Here is a 17,385-nt window from a genome sequence, read left to right on the forward strand (position 1 = left end):
TCTTTTTTTTGAATGTCCAATACATTTATTCTGATCAAAATTAAAATCTTATTGTATTTACAGTAGTCTACTAAAAGAGTTTCCATCAATTCTCTCCTTTAAATGCTAGCAATTCAGTTTTGTGTGGTCAAAGATAATTTAGAATCCTTTTATGGTAACTGATATGATACAAAGGCTTTTTTTGGTTGTCAAATTTATATGCGTGTATATATGTATGGGGACATAAAATTTGGTTAATGACTCTATTTTGGAAAAATGAATGTTCTTTTTAGATTCTTAGATTCCCAGTGTTTCAAACCAGTTTTGCTTTTGATAAGGAATTCAATGAATCTTTATTTTCTTATAGAGAATTCTTTAAACAATACCTTTCAAAATAATGTATGTATTCCTATATAATTTTGCCTTGGAATAAAAAAAAGTCATCACATTAAGAATATTTTTAACTTAAGAATTTTTTTCAAGATTCTTTCAAAATGCTAACTCTCATTGATTTGAAAATACTTTTCGATTTAAACTGTTATGACCATGTAGGGATAACTTAAAGTGTCCTTCTAAATTTTTTTTTTCATTAATGTCGTGCTTCTTTCTAAGAACAAAGTGTTTCAATGTTGTAAACAGACTTTTTTTTTTTCACATACCTTTCACACATCCTGACTTTCTATATCTAGTAGGGTAATACATTTCCTTCCAACCTTTAGTGGGGTGAAGTTCATTTGTCTTCTAATCTAAGAAAATACGTTAACTCCTGACAACCTCTGACACTCAACAGAAACACAACTGTACTTTGGAATTAATCATCCATCTTTATTTCATAGTCTCCTTATTTATCAATGTAAATGGAAGTATAGCAAATATTTCACAGTACTACCAAAGGAATTTCATTGCAATAGCATTGTTTCAAAATGTATCATTTGATTTTAATTTAACTATCATAGATCAACTTTTACCCCTGTATGTTCAGCCTGAATGTCTAACCACAAATTCACAAAAATCAAGGGCTCTGTTAGTTTTCATACAAAATTGTGATGACTTATTATGAAGACAGCAAAGAGGAATACTTGAGTCTAGGTTTCAAGGTTTATTTTTCTATAGTCCTAAAATCACTTCAGTAAATTAATCTGAGATGCATTTATCTAATATGCCAAATGACTGTTGTAAGGATTCCTATAAAAATGTAAGGTGATTAACAAAGTATGTAATTGTTCCATAGATGGCAGCTCTTGTTTTTTTTCTTATTGTGCTTTGCTTCTGCCCTGCTTCACATGTTATGTAAAATAGCTGGTGAGTTTTAGGAGGTAGTGCTCAAATACTTGCACGGTGTTTGCTGTGCTTGATCAACAGAGTAACAGAAGAGAATACTTCTTCGATACACAGAGTTCACTGAATTTGGAAAGGCTTTGGCATTCTTATTTCATCTGTAATGAAACAATCTCAAGAAGTCTTTTCTAAATTGTCCTTATAAAAAGAAAATGTTGTAAGTTTATATTTTATAAGATAATGCTATTTATAACCAGCAGAAGCAGCCTTATTTGAACATCTTATGTTGAAATGACTACTTAAAACAGTGACTCATAGGAGCTTTCTAGTGGAAATGAAATGCTCAAATGAAACAGAATTTAGTTTGTTAGGCAATAGTGATATATCTTTTATTGGTTGGACTCTGGAAAACACTTGACAACGAATAGTACTTTACCCGAAGGACACGTATCATGCACCACATAGTCTAACCACAAACATTAAAGGTCTTGCAACTGTGAGCCTCAAATGAAAATATGTAAGGACAGTTTTCATACAATCAAATACGATACAAACTAGCTTTTAATTTAAATAAATATGTAAATAAAGTTCAAGTGATTATAATGGCTTTATATCCCTATGTATGTATTACAGAAATTGTGGTAAACTGTAGAAATCTATTCAAATGGAAAGTAAAGCACTTTCACATTACCTTATATTCGTAATCCCTTTTATTCATAAAAACTTACATTTCTTTAACAAAGCTACTTTTCTGTTTAACTCCAGGAAAACTTTGTATTTATAACTTGAAGGTGATATTTCCAACCAAACAATTTATTTTTGCTTGCTACTATAGCTATATTTTTTATACAAAATTGTGATAGCAGATGAAATTCTATTATCAATAGAAGAACAATTTTCATATTTCGATCTTTATATAAAGATATTATTCGGCCGGGCGCGGTGGCTCAAGCCTGTAATCCCAGCACTTTGGGAGGCCGAGACGGGCGGATCACGAGGTCAGGAGATCGAGACCATCCTGGCTAACACAGTGAAACCCCGTCTCTACTAAAAACACAAAAAACTAGCCGGGCGAGGTGGCGGGCGCCTGTAGTCCCCGCTACTCGGGAGGCTGAGGCAGGAGAATGGCGTAAACCCGGGAGGCGGAGCTTGCAGTGAGCTGAGATCCGGCCACTGCACTCCAGCCCGGGCGACAGAGCAAGACTCCGTCTCAAAAAAAAAAAAAAAAAAAAAAAAAAAAAAAAAAAAAAAAAAAAAAAGATATTATTCAAAAGGAAATATGCTTAACTTCGTAGATTTTAAAATTTTAAATTTCATTGTGTCCCTATCAAGTCTACTATCTTTTACCTGGATTGTCTGGAAGATTTAATCTCAAGGTTAGGGTTTGAGAAAAGGGTTTTGAGAGTGACCAGGGTAGACTCAAGAATTCATTTTATATGAAAATATGGCCATAAATATTTTAAAATACATTCAGATAGCCCTTCACTAGCACATTTTTCCCTACTTTGCCAAAACATTCCCACATACTGCCTAAGCCACCTCATTTTAGTAGGTTTTGTTCATAGCAGGTCTCTCTCATGGGAGTTTCCAGGGACAAGGATTGATTCAGTTAGTATGGCCTCAGCCATACTAGGGTATTTACTTTAATTCTACAGAAGTTTTCTAATTAATATTCTGTAGCAAAAGAACTAAGAGCTGGAATTCCGCCTCTTAATCTCTTCCTAGAAATGGGATTCAGAAAGGACAGGACTGCATCCAACCAGTTTGGAGACTCAGACAAATGTGTCTTGTCACAGACACAAATAGAGGTCTACTATGAAATACTCAATTGGCTTGCTAGTGTGCTAACGACAGACAATGCTGATTTGCTCAAACCTCATACAGTTTCACACATAAGGATGATCATCTGTGTTTCATGAAAGTTCTATCTACTTTAACATTATTTTGAAGTGATTGGTGGTGGTATGACTTAACAGTTTAAATATAAATCCTAAAATTCAGTGTGAATTTTTTATAATAGCATACAAATAGTATAAAAATTCAAAGATGTCCATACAAGAAATATTAAAATTTGGTTAGGTTTAGCTGAGTTTGAGAATCCTTACTACCCTCCCACATAGTATTGTAATGTGAATATAGGCAGTTACTATAACAGGCATAGTGATGGTTATATATTAAGCAGAAAGTATCACCATCAGTTTTTTTCTTGGAATGTCCCTCAGTGTCTCTGCATTTATAGGATGGTATACTGGTTTGGTTTAGCTCTCAAAAGTGAAAACATTTAAAGTTTCCTCATTGGGTAAAAAAAATTAAAAAGAGTGAGAGACTGAAAACTGCAGCCCACCTATGTTTAATCATTAATAGTGAGCCCTTCAGTGAACTTAGGTTGTGGTTTTGGAGTTTGGAGTCTGACCTTTCCCCAAAGATAAACATGATTGTTGCAGGTTCTGAAGAGGGTCACTCCCTCACTGGCTGCCATTGAAAAAGCCTACTTCTCAGTGACTCCTAGCTGGGCACTGGATGCAGTTGAGGGTCGCTGGTCAATATGATTCTCCTTGCTGTGCTTTTTCTCTGCTTCATTTCCTCATATTCAGCTTCTGTTAAAGGTAAGTTTGTGTTGCCTTTTGCTAAACTTTAATTTCAGTCTTTGGGGTGGGAGGCGGATACGTGCGCGTGTGTGTGTTTGTATGAGTGAATAGTGAAAGAGTTTCTAACTAAAGTATCTTCAAAACCATGTAACTTTGGAATGTTTGTGAAAGCATGGTTGAATTGAAATGAAAACCAAATTCAAATCCCTACAAACATTAAGAAAACAGAGATTTCTCTTAGGTTCAGTTCCTTAGACCAGTGTGTTCTTGCTTTAATTTCTCATTCATGGTCTGTTTTTAAAAGAAGGAAAAAAGATACCCGCTATTGTTACCTGCTGCTGTTGGTCACACTGAATGCAGCTCCTTCATTTGAATTGTAAATGAAGATTTTTTTTTTTAAACCCAGTTCTTAAATTTTCTTCTAGTTGCTTAGCAATGTGACCTCAAGAAGAATTAGATCCAATGAAAAAGGCATTTGATTTGCCAAAGAATTATGAATGAAATGGCACAGCATGTATTTAATTCTGTTATAATTCAAAAATGATAGAATTCATAGTGAATTAAAGAAAATTAAATTTCCTGATACAGATTTAAGAAATAAGACATTATCTTTGGAAAAATAATGTTGCTGCTTACAGTTTATATTTTAAGATGAAATTAATTTTAAAAATACGTATGCATTAATACCATTGAAAAGGCAAGAGGTTTCTTGCTTCATAAAACTGTTACGAAATGTATTAATATAGAATCTTGTTTCAAATCAGCTAGATTATAAACATTGGATTTCCAAATGCTGCATTATGTACAATGAATACTCTTTCGTTTCTTAAGAAGACACACTGTTAAAACCAATTGATCAAACAGCTTAGCATTATAGGGACCAATTTTAAAACCATGTACTCTAAGTAATTGATAGAAAACAATTCACTTATAAACTTCTAAAACCTGTTACGGATAAATGTAGCTTTTGATATTAAAGTAAAGTTTGCCTCAGGACTTTTGTTTAGAAGATTTCCACATGAGGAAAAAAACCTAATCTTCATTATTGGAGCGATAGAGGGCTAAATTTAAACCAATTCACCTAAGCAAATCACACTGTAGATTCTTGAACTAAAGAAAATATTTTCACCAATTTCTAAATGTTTACTATTTAAACATACAGTTCTTACTTGGACAAAAGAAATTTTTTAATGAGAAAAAGATTTGTAAATTGTATCTGACTGAGAGTTGTTATATAGAGAACTTACTATTTCGTCTGCCAAATAAACTGTTGAGTAGTCAAAATATGTGTGATTTAAATACCATAATGTCAAACCTAATACCATAAGTATTTTGAGAAAAATAATTGAGACATGGTACTTATCATGAACTTCTCTTCTTTTCCCATTTTATAAACTAGTTAATTGGGTGACCTCATGTTTTCAAATGTACTTACAAAAGATTTAAATGTACACATACACTAGACAATGACTATTGGGAAACAGCATAAATGAGAAAATGTGGTTTAGAATATCATAGGTAGCTGTAGCTACAGTTTATTGTGTACAAGCTTAGTAGTAAATCTAGATTTTTAAAGCTTGAAACATATAATTTAGGGGCCACTTTTGAGAAAAGATTACAAAAATATCTTACTATTGCAAAGGTTGCTCAAAAAGAGATGGCATGTGGATACATTGCTAGGGTCCTCTTCTGCAGTCTTTGGAAGGATCCTGGGCAAGAGAGCTTAAGCTTCATTAGCATCATGGTACATTGCTTATGCTGATTTCATAAATTAAAAGTGCATGACTTGAGAGCTTCTTTACCTAGATGGAATAACTTTTTGCATTATGGTACCATGATTTAATTATAGATTCTTTGCCCTTTTAACAACTGACATTAGTTAGCAAACAACTCGTGAAGAGTTTACCTTAAAATCAGTCCATTTAAAATTTGAGGATCCCATGCGTCATTGCCTCAAAACTCATCTCTAAATTACCAATGCAACTTTAGTAAATCCTCAGATCTGGGTGGATGTTGAGGGAACGTTAGAATCTAAAGAAAATTGAGGCTGGGTGTGGTGGCTTATGCCTGTAATCCCAGCACTTTGGGAGGCCAAGGTGGGTGGATCACCTGAGGTTGGGAGTTCGAGACCAGCCTGACCAACATGGAGAAACTCTGTCTCTACTAAACATACAAAATTAGCCAGGCATAGTAGTGCATGCCTGTAATCCCAGCTACTCAGGAGGCTGAGGCAGGAGGATCACTTGAACCTGGGAGGTGGAGGTTGCAGTGAGTCGAGATCATGCCATTGCACTCCAGCCTGGGCAACAAGAGCGAAACTCTGTTTCAACCAAAAAAAAAAAAAAGAGAGAGAGAGAGAGAGAGAGAGAAAGGGAAGGAAGGAAGGAAGGAAGGAAGGAAGGAAGGAAGGAAGGAAGGAAGGAAGAAAAAATTGAATGGCAGATTGGAATCTGAAGAGGGTGTTAGGATTAGGATACAAGAGCACATCTATATGATTTGCTGTGTGAACTTTCTAAATACTTAAGTTTTCCCTACTTTTTCTTAGTTATACTTTGTAATGATTGGACTATTTTCAGTGCATTCTCTGGGTTTTCCTTATAAAGTATTTTTACCTTTTTAATTTCATCACCTTTAAACCTGTATACTTCCTTCATTTCCAGTCTTTCTCTCAATCCCTCACCCCACCCTTACTTTTTAGTCAATTTTTATTAATCATCTTCCAGTTCTTTTTTGTTCTTACCCTTCATTCTCCTTTTTAACTTCTGACCCTTTAGTTTTCTGTTGGGTTCATAAATGCCGTTACCTATCACCCTTATCATCATTGTACATCTCTTCAAACCTCACCATTAACTTATGTTTGCTTTATCTTCTTGACTAAGCCAATTATCAGTTATTGTACTCATATAAATCTGACAGAGGAGTATGTAAAAAATATTTCTTGAAGATTCAAAACTAACAGTTTTGTTGCTTTTAAGTCACTTAAAAATTCTACATGCACTTGAAGGGCAAATTAAAGAGGTTCTGACTTTTTTTGGCTAATACTAATTTCTGTTTTGGTTTTATCTAACAACAGTTATCAAAAAATATTGTTATACATACTCTGAAGAGCAATATCCTACAAAAGGAATTAAGTCAACAATATAAATTGGACATGCCCCAATGCCCAATGTTGCCAGAACTCTGCAAAAAGTAAACAGAGAAATACTGATCAAAAAGGAAAGTATAAGACGGATAACACTCTAGCACAGTCCAAATTATTTGAACCATTTTAGGCTTTTTCTCCTGTTGAAAGAGGTAAGAAACAGTTTGGAGGAATAAAAGGCCCATTCTTTCCTGTGCTTTATCATTTCCAAGTCATAGTCAAAAATTGATTTATTATATGGCCAGTAAAGTGAGGTAAGAAAAAAAGTAAATAACATAATAGTTTGGAAAGCTTTGAAATTTAAGAAAGGTTACCTTCCTACAAATTTTTCATAGTTATTTTAACCAGAAGACATCTTAATATAGTCCACAAAACTTGGATTTCGGTAAATTTAGACTTCAAATCTGCATTATATTTGCTATATTGGGTTGAACTTGCAGTCAGCTTCTATCTGCTGTCACACAATGCTTACTTTTAAGAATTGCTCTGAGGATTAGATAAGACAACATGTATTTCCTTTAAGCCCTATGTGGAATTTGATAGGTGTCATAAAAAGAAGGCCAAATATTTTTCCTAACCAGAAAGCCAGTATTTGAACCTGCTATAGAGTCCCCAGTTAAAATGCAGAAGAGATAGAGATAAGAGGGAATCCCAGCCTTCATCCCCTTCAAGGTTTTTCCTGACTCTCTTTGCCTTCTGTATCTCACACCTCAGTTTCTGCCTGACTTGGTGCTTGGACACAGCTTGGTTTTGTGTATACACATTTAGATCCTTTCATACTTCCTTCTCCTGGCTCTTCTTGATTCCTATGAAAATCCTTGTCCCTTTTCTTTGAAGGTTTGACAGATTATGTGATTTCACTACCCAAAACTCTATGACAGCGTCCCACCTCACTCAAACTCCCCAAATCTTCCTGCCACCCATAGGTACCTCCTTGACCTCATCTCCTTCACTGTGTCTTTTACTTACTAATTTCCAGCCTCTTTGGTCTCCCTGCTCTTTACTCTTCCTTCACTACACCTGCAGGAGCCCTCCTCAGGGCCTTTGCACTTGCTGTTTCCTCTGTGAGGGGAAGGGGTAGAAAGGATGGGAGTTGGGGGAGGGGGGTGCCCTTCCCACAGATATCCATGTGGCTCACCAAAAACCTTTGTCCAAAATGTCACTTTTCCACAGAGGTTTTTCTCTCAGCACCTCCATTCCCTTTCCTGCTTCAGTTTTCTTCATGAGCACTTCTAACATACTATATAACTTGCTTATATACTCATTCTTTTTAATTGCCCTTCTCCATCGCATTTAAATGTAAACTCCATGAGGGTAGAAACTTTGTCTCCTGACCGGGTGCGATGGCGCACACCTGTAATCCCAGCACTTTGGGAGGGTGAAGTGGGCGGATTGCTTGAGCTCAGAAGTTCAAGACCAGCCTGGTCAACAAGGCAAAACCCTATCTCTACAAAATATAAAAATTAACTGGACTTAGTGGCATGAGTCTGTGGTCCCAACTACTCAGAAGACTGAGATGGGAGGATCACTTGAGCCTGGAGATGAAGGTTGCAGTGAGCCGAGATCACACAACTGCACTCCAGCCTGGGTGACAGAGTGAGACCCTGTCTCAAAAAAAAAAAAAAAAGTAAAGAAAACAAGAAGAAACTTTCTCTGCCTTTCTCTGCTTGTTAACTGGTGTAGTCCCAGAGCCTTAAAAAGTACTTACTGTTCAACAGGTACTCACTATATTCTAGTTGAATGAATGAATAAATTTCTAGCTCACTACCTAGGAATGGAAAATAATGCAACCTAAAGTTTTAGAGATATATAGTATAGGTAAGAGCATAATCTTTACAGACAGACAGCCTGGATTAAAATCATGTCTCCAGCCAGACGTGCATCTATAATCTCAGCACTTTGGGAGGCCGAGATGGGTGGATTACCTGAGGTCAGGAGTTTGAGACCAGCCTGGCTAACATTGTGAAACCCTATCTCTACTAAAAATACAAAAATTAGCTGGGTGTGGTGGCATATGCCTTTTAACTTGTAATCCCAGCTACCCAGGAGGCTAGGCTGAGGCAGGAGAATTGCTTGAGCCCGGTAGATGGAGGTTGCAGTGAACCGAAATCGTGCCACTGTGCTCCAACCTGGCTGACAGAGCAAGACTCTGTCTCAAAAAAAAAAAAAAAAAGAAAAAAAAAAATCATATCTCTATGATGAGTGACCTTAGGTAAATTATATTGTTTCTGTGTCCCCTCAGTCTCTTCGTCTATAAAATGAGACTAATAATAGTGCCTACCTCATTAGATTTTTGTGAGAATTAAATAAGTTAATACATATAACATGCAGATGATGGATTTTTGACCACTATTTCCTCTGGGCAAGTATGTGCTGTCATAGATAGAGGAGACAGTGAACAGATTGTTACTGTGTAGGTGGGTAAGGCCTTTTCAGAGGTTTTCTTAATTTTTTGGCATTGCAAAGTAGTTTTTGCTATCACCTTTCTCAACTGCTTTGCTGTGGTCTAGTCACCCCAAACCCCTTTCCTGTACCTCTCCCCATATGTATATTTCCTGAGAGAAAAAAAGATTATGGTTTCCTATTAAACTGGGCAATGAAACCCCATTAGCATTGAGGAATAAGGTAAACTGAAGTCTTTTTAAACTATCTCCTGAGAACCATAGATAGAAAATATACAGAAGAAAAAAACTTTATGTGACTATTCATTTTAAGTCATCTCTGGGAAAAGACTTGCTCCTTGGCATTTCTTTTGGTTAGGTAAACTGAATTGGATACTGTGTGAACTCATTCATATATCAGTTTTCTTGGATCACAGTACAGATTTGTATACTATTTGATCTTTTTAAATTAAGCCATGCCAAGTTTAAGCCTGTACCAAGATTTCATATAGTAAGACATTATTTTATTTGGGCACAGCTAATTTAAAGTTACATACGTACAACCCTGAAATGTACCTTTGTACTAAAAGTTTGCTAATTACATTAATAGAGTAAATTGCACTGAAGAGATGTTTCTTAAATATCAAAAATATCCAAATTAAAGAACTTCCTTCTAACCGCTAAAATTACTTTGGAATTGATCTGCTTGCATTTAAATAATATGTTAATTACAAATGGCTCATATTACATTTATAAACCAATTATTGGTGGGTCATCTACTTGAAATCATATTCATGTAATTAAGAGAAATACAATGGCATTTAAACAAAACAACAAAATATCTATAGTTCAACCATGGCACTAGCTGATAATTGATTAGGAATACAAACTGAAGTTCTCTGAAATGGGAACTTCTTTGTTTGTTTTTTGTTTGTTTATCTATATTTTACAAGTCAAAGATTTCAGCAGACGAAGTAGAACTGTGTTTCAATCAGCGAATATTTACCAAGCTTCCTGAGCCCCACTGTGGTAAAGAGATGCACTGATGGTGAGAAAGCATGTTCCCTTACAATGAAAACTTGATTTGTGTCATTATCTTTATGCAGGTCACACAACTGGTCTCTCATTAAATAATGACCGGCTGTACAAGCTCACATACTCCACTGAAGTTCTTCTTGATCGGGGCAAAGGAAAACTGCAAGACAGCGTGGGCTACCGCATTTCCTCCAACGTGGATGTAGCCTTATTGTGGAGGAATCCTGATGGTGATGATGACCAACTGATCCAAATCACGGTGGGCATTTTCTACCAGATAAATGCAAAGATTAGATGTCAGAAGTTTTTGAGAAGTCTACCATTTGACAGCACTTGTTTTGGGTTCTTGGTTATACATCCATTTAATTTGTTATCTATCACTAAAATAAGCAATTCTACGTATTTAAAGCTTTTGCTGATGAAAAATGAACTGATCTTTCCAAATTGTTGAAACAGACAACAGAAGGTATATACTGGTAAACAACCAGAGTATGGTGTTCAATTCTATAGATCACGTTAATAGGGACATTATACTAGAGTCTTTTCAAAATGTTCTCGGAGAGAAGTGTCAATAATCCATTTTGTATGGAAAACGATTTAGACCACTCTAACTCAAGAGGAGATCAGTTAGGAGGTTCCTGCATTCCTTGATACAACAGGTAGAATTACTGAAGAGAGAGTAAACCTAGTCTGTGTTCTTCCTGAGGAAGGAACCAAGTACTCCCCCGAATAACAGTGTTTGGTCAGTTAAAATGGTTTAGATTTATGTGTTGAAGAGGGAGGCCAAATTAGATGGTCTCTGGGGACTTTTCCAATGGTAATATATGGTGATTCCCTTATATGTTTCTTAAGAACCTAAAGATAATAGATTCCTTGAGTAAAGTCAGTTATTATTCTGCATCTTGGTGTGAAACAGGCACACAGGACAAAGTATTTGGAACAAGTAGTTGCTGGTGTCCTTTATAATGAGGTGTCATAGCAATACATTTACAAGTGATATTTGCTTCTTTGGATGTCTCATTGCTGTTGTGTTTTCCAAGTTGGATCAAAGCATCATCATCCATCTCTCTGAGCCGTTTCTCAATACAACAGTAAACTATTCTCCAGAAAACATTATATTCCTCCTTACTCAGTAATTCGGCTTTATTTTTATTTACACAGATGAGGTATAAGGGGGCGGGGGTCCTTTCCAACAAGTGGTAAAGAAAGTGAAGTGATCAGGCAGACAGAAACCACACAAAACAAATGAAAAGTGGCAACGATAGGAAAGAATCATATTCAAGTCACAGTTATTTTAAGCCTAAAGTCACAGAGTTCTTTAAGTATTGCTATTTTTGCCTTATTAAAAAACCTAGTTTTTAAATACCTTCTCCATTCTTTTAAAGTGAGTGGCAAGGTCCTGTAAATCATGAACTGAAAAATGACAGAAGAAATTGTGGCCAACTCTGTCTTTTTCTTTACCATTTTATTTGCAGAGAGACTCTGATGAAGACAGACATAGGAAGTTTTTTTAAAACAGGTTTCTTTCTGTTACTCCAGATGAAGGATGTAAATGTTGAAAATGTGAATCAGCAGAGAGGAGAGAAGAGCATCTTCAAAGGAAAAAGTCCACCTAAAATCATGGGAAAGGAAAACTTGGAAGCTCTGCAAAGACCTATGCTCCTTCATCTAATCCATGGAAAGGTAAAGGGGCGTTTAGGTTCCACATCTTCTTCTCCAACTTCATATTTTTCTTCCCTTCAGCAGATACTATTTTGAGGGAATCATATTATAACTACTTTTATGGTAAATGGAATTTCTTCAAGAACTAAAGAACAGAGGTTGTAAATTAAATGTTTCCAAACTAAATCAATGCCCCGAGTTCCCTTACATTTACTAGCCAATTTGTTTCCTATTTTTCTGAAAATCTTTATAGTAGAATCAAGTATTTATTTATTGATGAAAGGCATTATTTAAAGGTAATTTTCTTATCAAATTATAAGGGATTACAAACATAATGTAACAAAGGAAGTCATCAAAGCATTATTGGATAAATTCAGGAAAGGAGACAAATTATGAGACTGAAATGATCCAACTTAGATTAGTAATATTGATTTGTTATGAGATTATCAATATTTGGCTAAAGTCCAAGGTTAAAGCTCTTAAAAGGGTATGACAAGTCTAAAGTAGAGTTTTTTTAAAGCCTTTAGAAATTATTTTAAAACTATGACATGGAAAAGCATTTTGTATATTAAAATAATGATTGAACACTTTATAATATCTATTTGAAATTCTGTTTTAAAAATTCTATAAGTGTGCATTACTTATGACTTGAGTCTAGTCACTTAAAATGGTCTTAATAAATTTGGAATTAAGAAACAATTGTGATCAGTTAATTATTAGGCATTATATATGTGTGTTTATGAAAATTACAGATAGTGTGCTGACATACATAAAAATGTGTCTAAAGATGAGAGCTCAGTTTTAGGAACAAAAGCAGGAAAACAGAAAGGGAACATTAGAGTTATAACTCCATATATGATCTTTAAAATTTCACTTTCTAAATTCAAAATAAAGATAAACTTATCTTTATATACTGATAAAGTAATACTTTATTTATTTTCAACTAAAGTATTTGAAAACAAATACTTTGGACATTTCATATATGTATATTGCTAATCATGATGCACATTTTTGTATGAAGTTCTAAAAAGGAGCTCACAAGAAGAAATCTTGTATTTTCATCTCTCCTACAACCAAGTATGAATCACTATCTTTAAGAATGCTTTCTCTTCCTTCTCCACTTGTCAAAATACTTCCCATGTTTCTGACTGCTCACATGCCATTTCTGTCATAAAGTTCACACCCTTCCAGCCAGCTGGAAATAACCATCACTCTTTAGAATACTCTTAGCACTTTGCAGCTCACTCATGACCCTTATCACTTTCTTTTTGGCCATTTGTGTTCATTGCTAGATTATGGATCTTGGATAGAAAAAAATCCAATTCCTCTTTGTATTTCAGCCTCTCCCCTCACATCCATGCCCTTCCACTCCCTCCTTCCCCAAAGCACCCAGAATCATGCCTTGTACTGCATATTTTTATGAAGCTTTCTCCAACATCTTTCCAAACCCTTGGACCTATTTCTATCAAAGCATTTATCACAGTGTATTGTCATTCTCTTTTTATGTCTTGGCTCTCCACATTCAGAGTAAGTTTCTCATGGGCAGAGTTGTATCTTTGTCTATTCAGCACCTTGCTCATAGGGGGGACTGAATATAGACGCTTCTAAAATAAAGGATAAACAAATAAGATTATATAGGGCTCAACTGAATTGAACTTTGATAAAGGTTTTACTTATTGTTTACTTTATAATAGCTAAGACGAACTAAGCACTTACTGTGTGCTAGGTGCTGACTAAAGGCATTACACGAATTGTCTCTTTTATTCTTGTAATGGCCCTGAGCAGTAAGGGCTGCCTTATCAACCTCTTGTGATAGTTGAGGAACCAAAGTTAAGAAAGGTTAAGAAATTTGCCTATGGTCATACAACTGGCAGGCGGTGGAGGTGGGATTTGAAATAGAGTCTATGCTCAAACTTCTATGTCTACTGTCTTCCAGCTGGAAAGTATTTGGAGAAATGCCTGCTTCTTTGGTTGACTTGCAGTGTTCCTTATTTACATCATGAGATCAGTTGACTTATTTGATTTTCTTATGGCTCAACTTTGTTAATAACATGAAATATTGTTATTTTCTTCTCTGAGCTTCCAATGTGGCAAGACACTTGAGTTCATAGATATTATTTGCATTTATAATCTTAATGACAACCAATCATTTTATAGCTCCTTTGGTAGCAGCTGAGTACAAAGTCTTCTGCTACACACATGAAAGGACTCAGTACCCTCACTGTTCAAAGGCTAGGATGGAACTGCCACATCATTATTTTAGTAACGCAGTGGGCTAATTCTAGAGGAGCTCTGATTTGCGATGATTTACTGTAACCACAGGTTAAAGTACATCATCGTATCTTTCAAATATATAATAAAGTATTTGTTGGAAAAAACTTAACAATGAAGACTAAGAAGGCAACAGGAAGTTTTGGCCATATCACTATCAGAAAGATCATTACTTAAATTATCATTTCAGTTTACTATGAGAGAAATTATGGACAGGCAGAGTAAACTGCAGACGGGCTACTTTCTTAGAGAGCATTTTCTACCATAGGTTCAAATTAAGTTGTGCTCCCTGAAGTTTCTGTGATTTCAAGGATGCTCATCAGCATGTAACTTTTGTCCTTCCAGACCTCCCCCTCTCTCCCTTTCCCATATGAGGGTCTCATGTTTACATTTTAAAAGAGAGTCCATTAAAATACTTAGATACATATTCATTGCACATCTTTTTTCTATGCCCACTCATCTTCCCTACATAAGTGGGCATGACTCTAGTTTTGTCTACAAATCATCGAGTTGGAAACGAGACAGTAATCTGATTAAGTTGATTAACGCTGATGAGTGAAAGATGCCTCAAGTTATACTATGGATTCTTTTTTTGGCCTGAAAGGCTAATCCAATTAACTGGATAATTACCAGATTTCCATTTCTTGTTTTGGCTTTGTGTTGATTAAATTAACCACGTGGCTGCTGAGTTGGGCCTTTATTTTGTATTGTTTCCAGGCATTGATTTGCTCTCTAAATCAGCATGGCTCTTGTACACACACTGAACTGCCACAAGAAATGTGACACCTTGAAAGTCCTTCTGAAATTTGTTATATATTCCTTTACTTGTTTGTTCTCCAATGTGTCATTTCCTAGCTGTGCTCTGTCTTAGATAGATATCAAATATAAAATTACTAATCTTTGTTTGCTGGGATTCTTTTTATTATTTTGATTGTTTGGCCACTTAATGGAATTTAGTCTCCTCTTATTTTTAAAAGATATATAAAGGAAGGTGTGGAGAAAGGCATCGTCTTCCTAAGAAAAAAACAATATGAATGATGACTACCTATTTCAAGAGGAAATTGGCCCCTCATATTTGGCTGGAAGAGGTACTGCACTGCCTTCCTAGCCATTTTACCCAGTCTCCCTCTAGGTGTGGTTTCCTTGGATTAAAGACTTCGTTTGTAACCAGGTCATACCTGCTGCTGCTCTTTGGAAGCTCTGAGTACTGTGAATTTAGATAAGAGCCCTGTGCTGTTGGATGTTCGGAACTAATTTCAATGCTGAATGAAGTAATCAACTTTATGGCCTGAGTATAATAAAACTTACTCAGTTCCTGTTGTGAAATAATAAATTTAAGATTATTGCTGTGACAGCCATGTGGCTTGAACTGCAAAATTCTGACTTCATATTTTTATTTTTTAAATTATTACAAGGCAGCTCAATTCTAACAGTTTTGACATTTAGCTGGTATGGATATCAGTACTATCTTCACTTTGGATCTCATCAGTCTGCACTAAAGAAAAAGAATTTAGGCCCTAGAAGTAGCAGTCATATAAAAGAAAAAGAGATGTGTTCACTTTTCTAGTTCTGGAGAAGCAATAAAAACTAATAGAAAGGATGAAAAAAACTTTTTTCTTTGTGTCTCACAGTTTATATCTATCATTCAGCCTGCCAGGAGGGAAAAAAAAGGCTCTAACACCATTTTCTAAGGGATCCAGAGGTCAAGATCAAAACTTGGTCCATAGCATTGGGTCAATAACAGATAAGCACTTAATCTTATATATAGTCCAAAGATTAAATCCAAGAACTGGGTTTCCTTACCTTCTAGGTAAAACTTTAAAAATAGTTCAGGTACATTTTGTAGCCTGGAAGGAAAATGACACAGTGGTGACAATGCTGTTATTTTTCCCACTTAGGAGATCTTGCTTTCTAAAGTGTTTATGGTTCATACCCAAAAGACATGGGCCATATAGACATGTGTGTATTGCCACTGAGTGAACACTTTCTGACTATTTTGGGGTAATCTAGTTATGAACTTCTAATAGTCATGATATCTGGAGGTACACTTCCAAATATTTGAAAAGGAAATTACATTGTGATTATTAAAGGAAGGAGATACAGTTTACAAAATAGAACTTCAGAAACTCAGGCTTGGGTCTGAGATATTGCCAGTGATCTGTTTGAGAATATGATACTGTGAATTTTCAGACACTGAGGTCATTATTCCAGTTTCTTTCTAAGTTGGACAAACACTATTCCAACATTTATAGGTTAGTCCAGTCTAATGACTAAAACTGATTGCCAGATAAAGTACCTAGTAAATCCATCACTAGGCAGAGTATATGTAGGAAGTAAAAATAGAGATTTGAGACACTTGTTTGGATAATTCAGGAAAAATATTCTCTTCTTCTAAGGCACAAGAGAGTCTTTATGTAGGCTAAATTACTGAGCTTGGTATTATTTGGATTCATTGCATAGTTATTGAGCTTTATGTTTTACTTTAGAAGCTGTGGTTGGTTTTAAAGAGTACTAGGAAGGCATTCAGGATATTTCTGGTAGAAATGCTCAACTGTAATTATCATAGACCTTGGGAATTTTTACAGGGAACACGTATCTATCCTGTATTTCTAAATTGTGTGATGTGTATCAAGTCTACAGGATGAAAACCAACAAGCTGCTTTCCATTACATTCGCTTTGTACTTTTATCCTTGTTTCTTCAACATTAAATTATCAAAATGGCAAAAGACACTGTTATCATCTCTGTGCGTATAGATATCAAAGATGATAAAACAAAGCTAAGTGGCTTACTATTCCTGCCAAATCATAGTCACCCTCCTCATTTCAACCTCCTTTCTCTGCCTTCTGATGGGAACCTCAAAGCAGTGCCTGGGGCAGGTTATTGAGCAGTAGCAATCTCAACCTCAAATTTCCCAGCCTTCTGTATGTGTGTATATATATATGTGTGTATATATAGGTATACATTTACCCAATACCAACATAAATACTCTGGAGGGTGAAGAACATTGCCCCTGTGAAATGTTGACCATGGGTATTATGGCCACGCCT

The 17,385-nt window shown here is 35.4% G+C and overlaps 1 protein-coding gene across 3 annotated transcripts in view; it reads left to right on the forward strand.

The window, feature by feature from the left end:
• The window catches only part of MTTP (microsomal triglyceride transfer protein), a 58,351-nt gene that overhangs the window by 6,758 nt on the left and 34,208 nt on the right, over nucleotides 1–17,385 (forward strand). For 2 of the 3 annotated variants that reach the window (XM_073017504.1, XM_073017503.1), the window contains 2 exons: nucleotides 10,475–10,662; nucleotides 11,943–12,086. In XM_073017504.1, coding sequence (XP_072873605.1) covers nucleotides 11,943–12,086 — 144 coding nt within the window. In that variant the 5' untranslated portion in view covers nucleotides 10,475–10,662. Of the gene's footprint in view, nucleotides 1–3,460; nucleotides 3,864–10,474; nucleotides 10,663–11,942; nucleotides 12,087–17,385 lie in introns of those variants that run through there. The other variant, XM_007999365.3, reaches the window with a different exon arrangement.

This window comes from Chlorocebus sabaeus, chromosome 7 (genome assembly GCF_047675955.1).
Source record: "Chlorocebus sabaeus isolate Y175 chromosome 7, mChlSab1.0.hap1, whole genome shotgun sequence".
Taxonomy (NCBI): domain Eukaryota; kingdom Metazoa; phylum Chordata; class Mammalia; order Primates; family Cercopithecidae; genus Chlorocebus; species Chlorocebus sabaeus.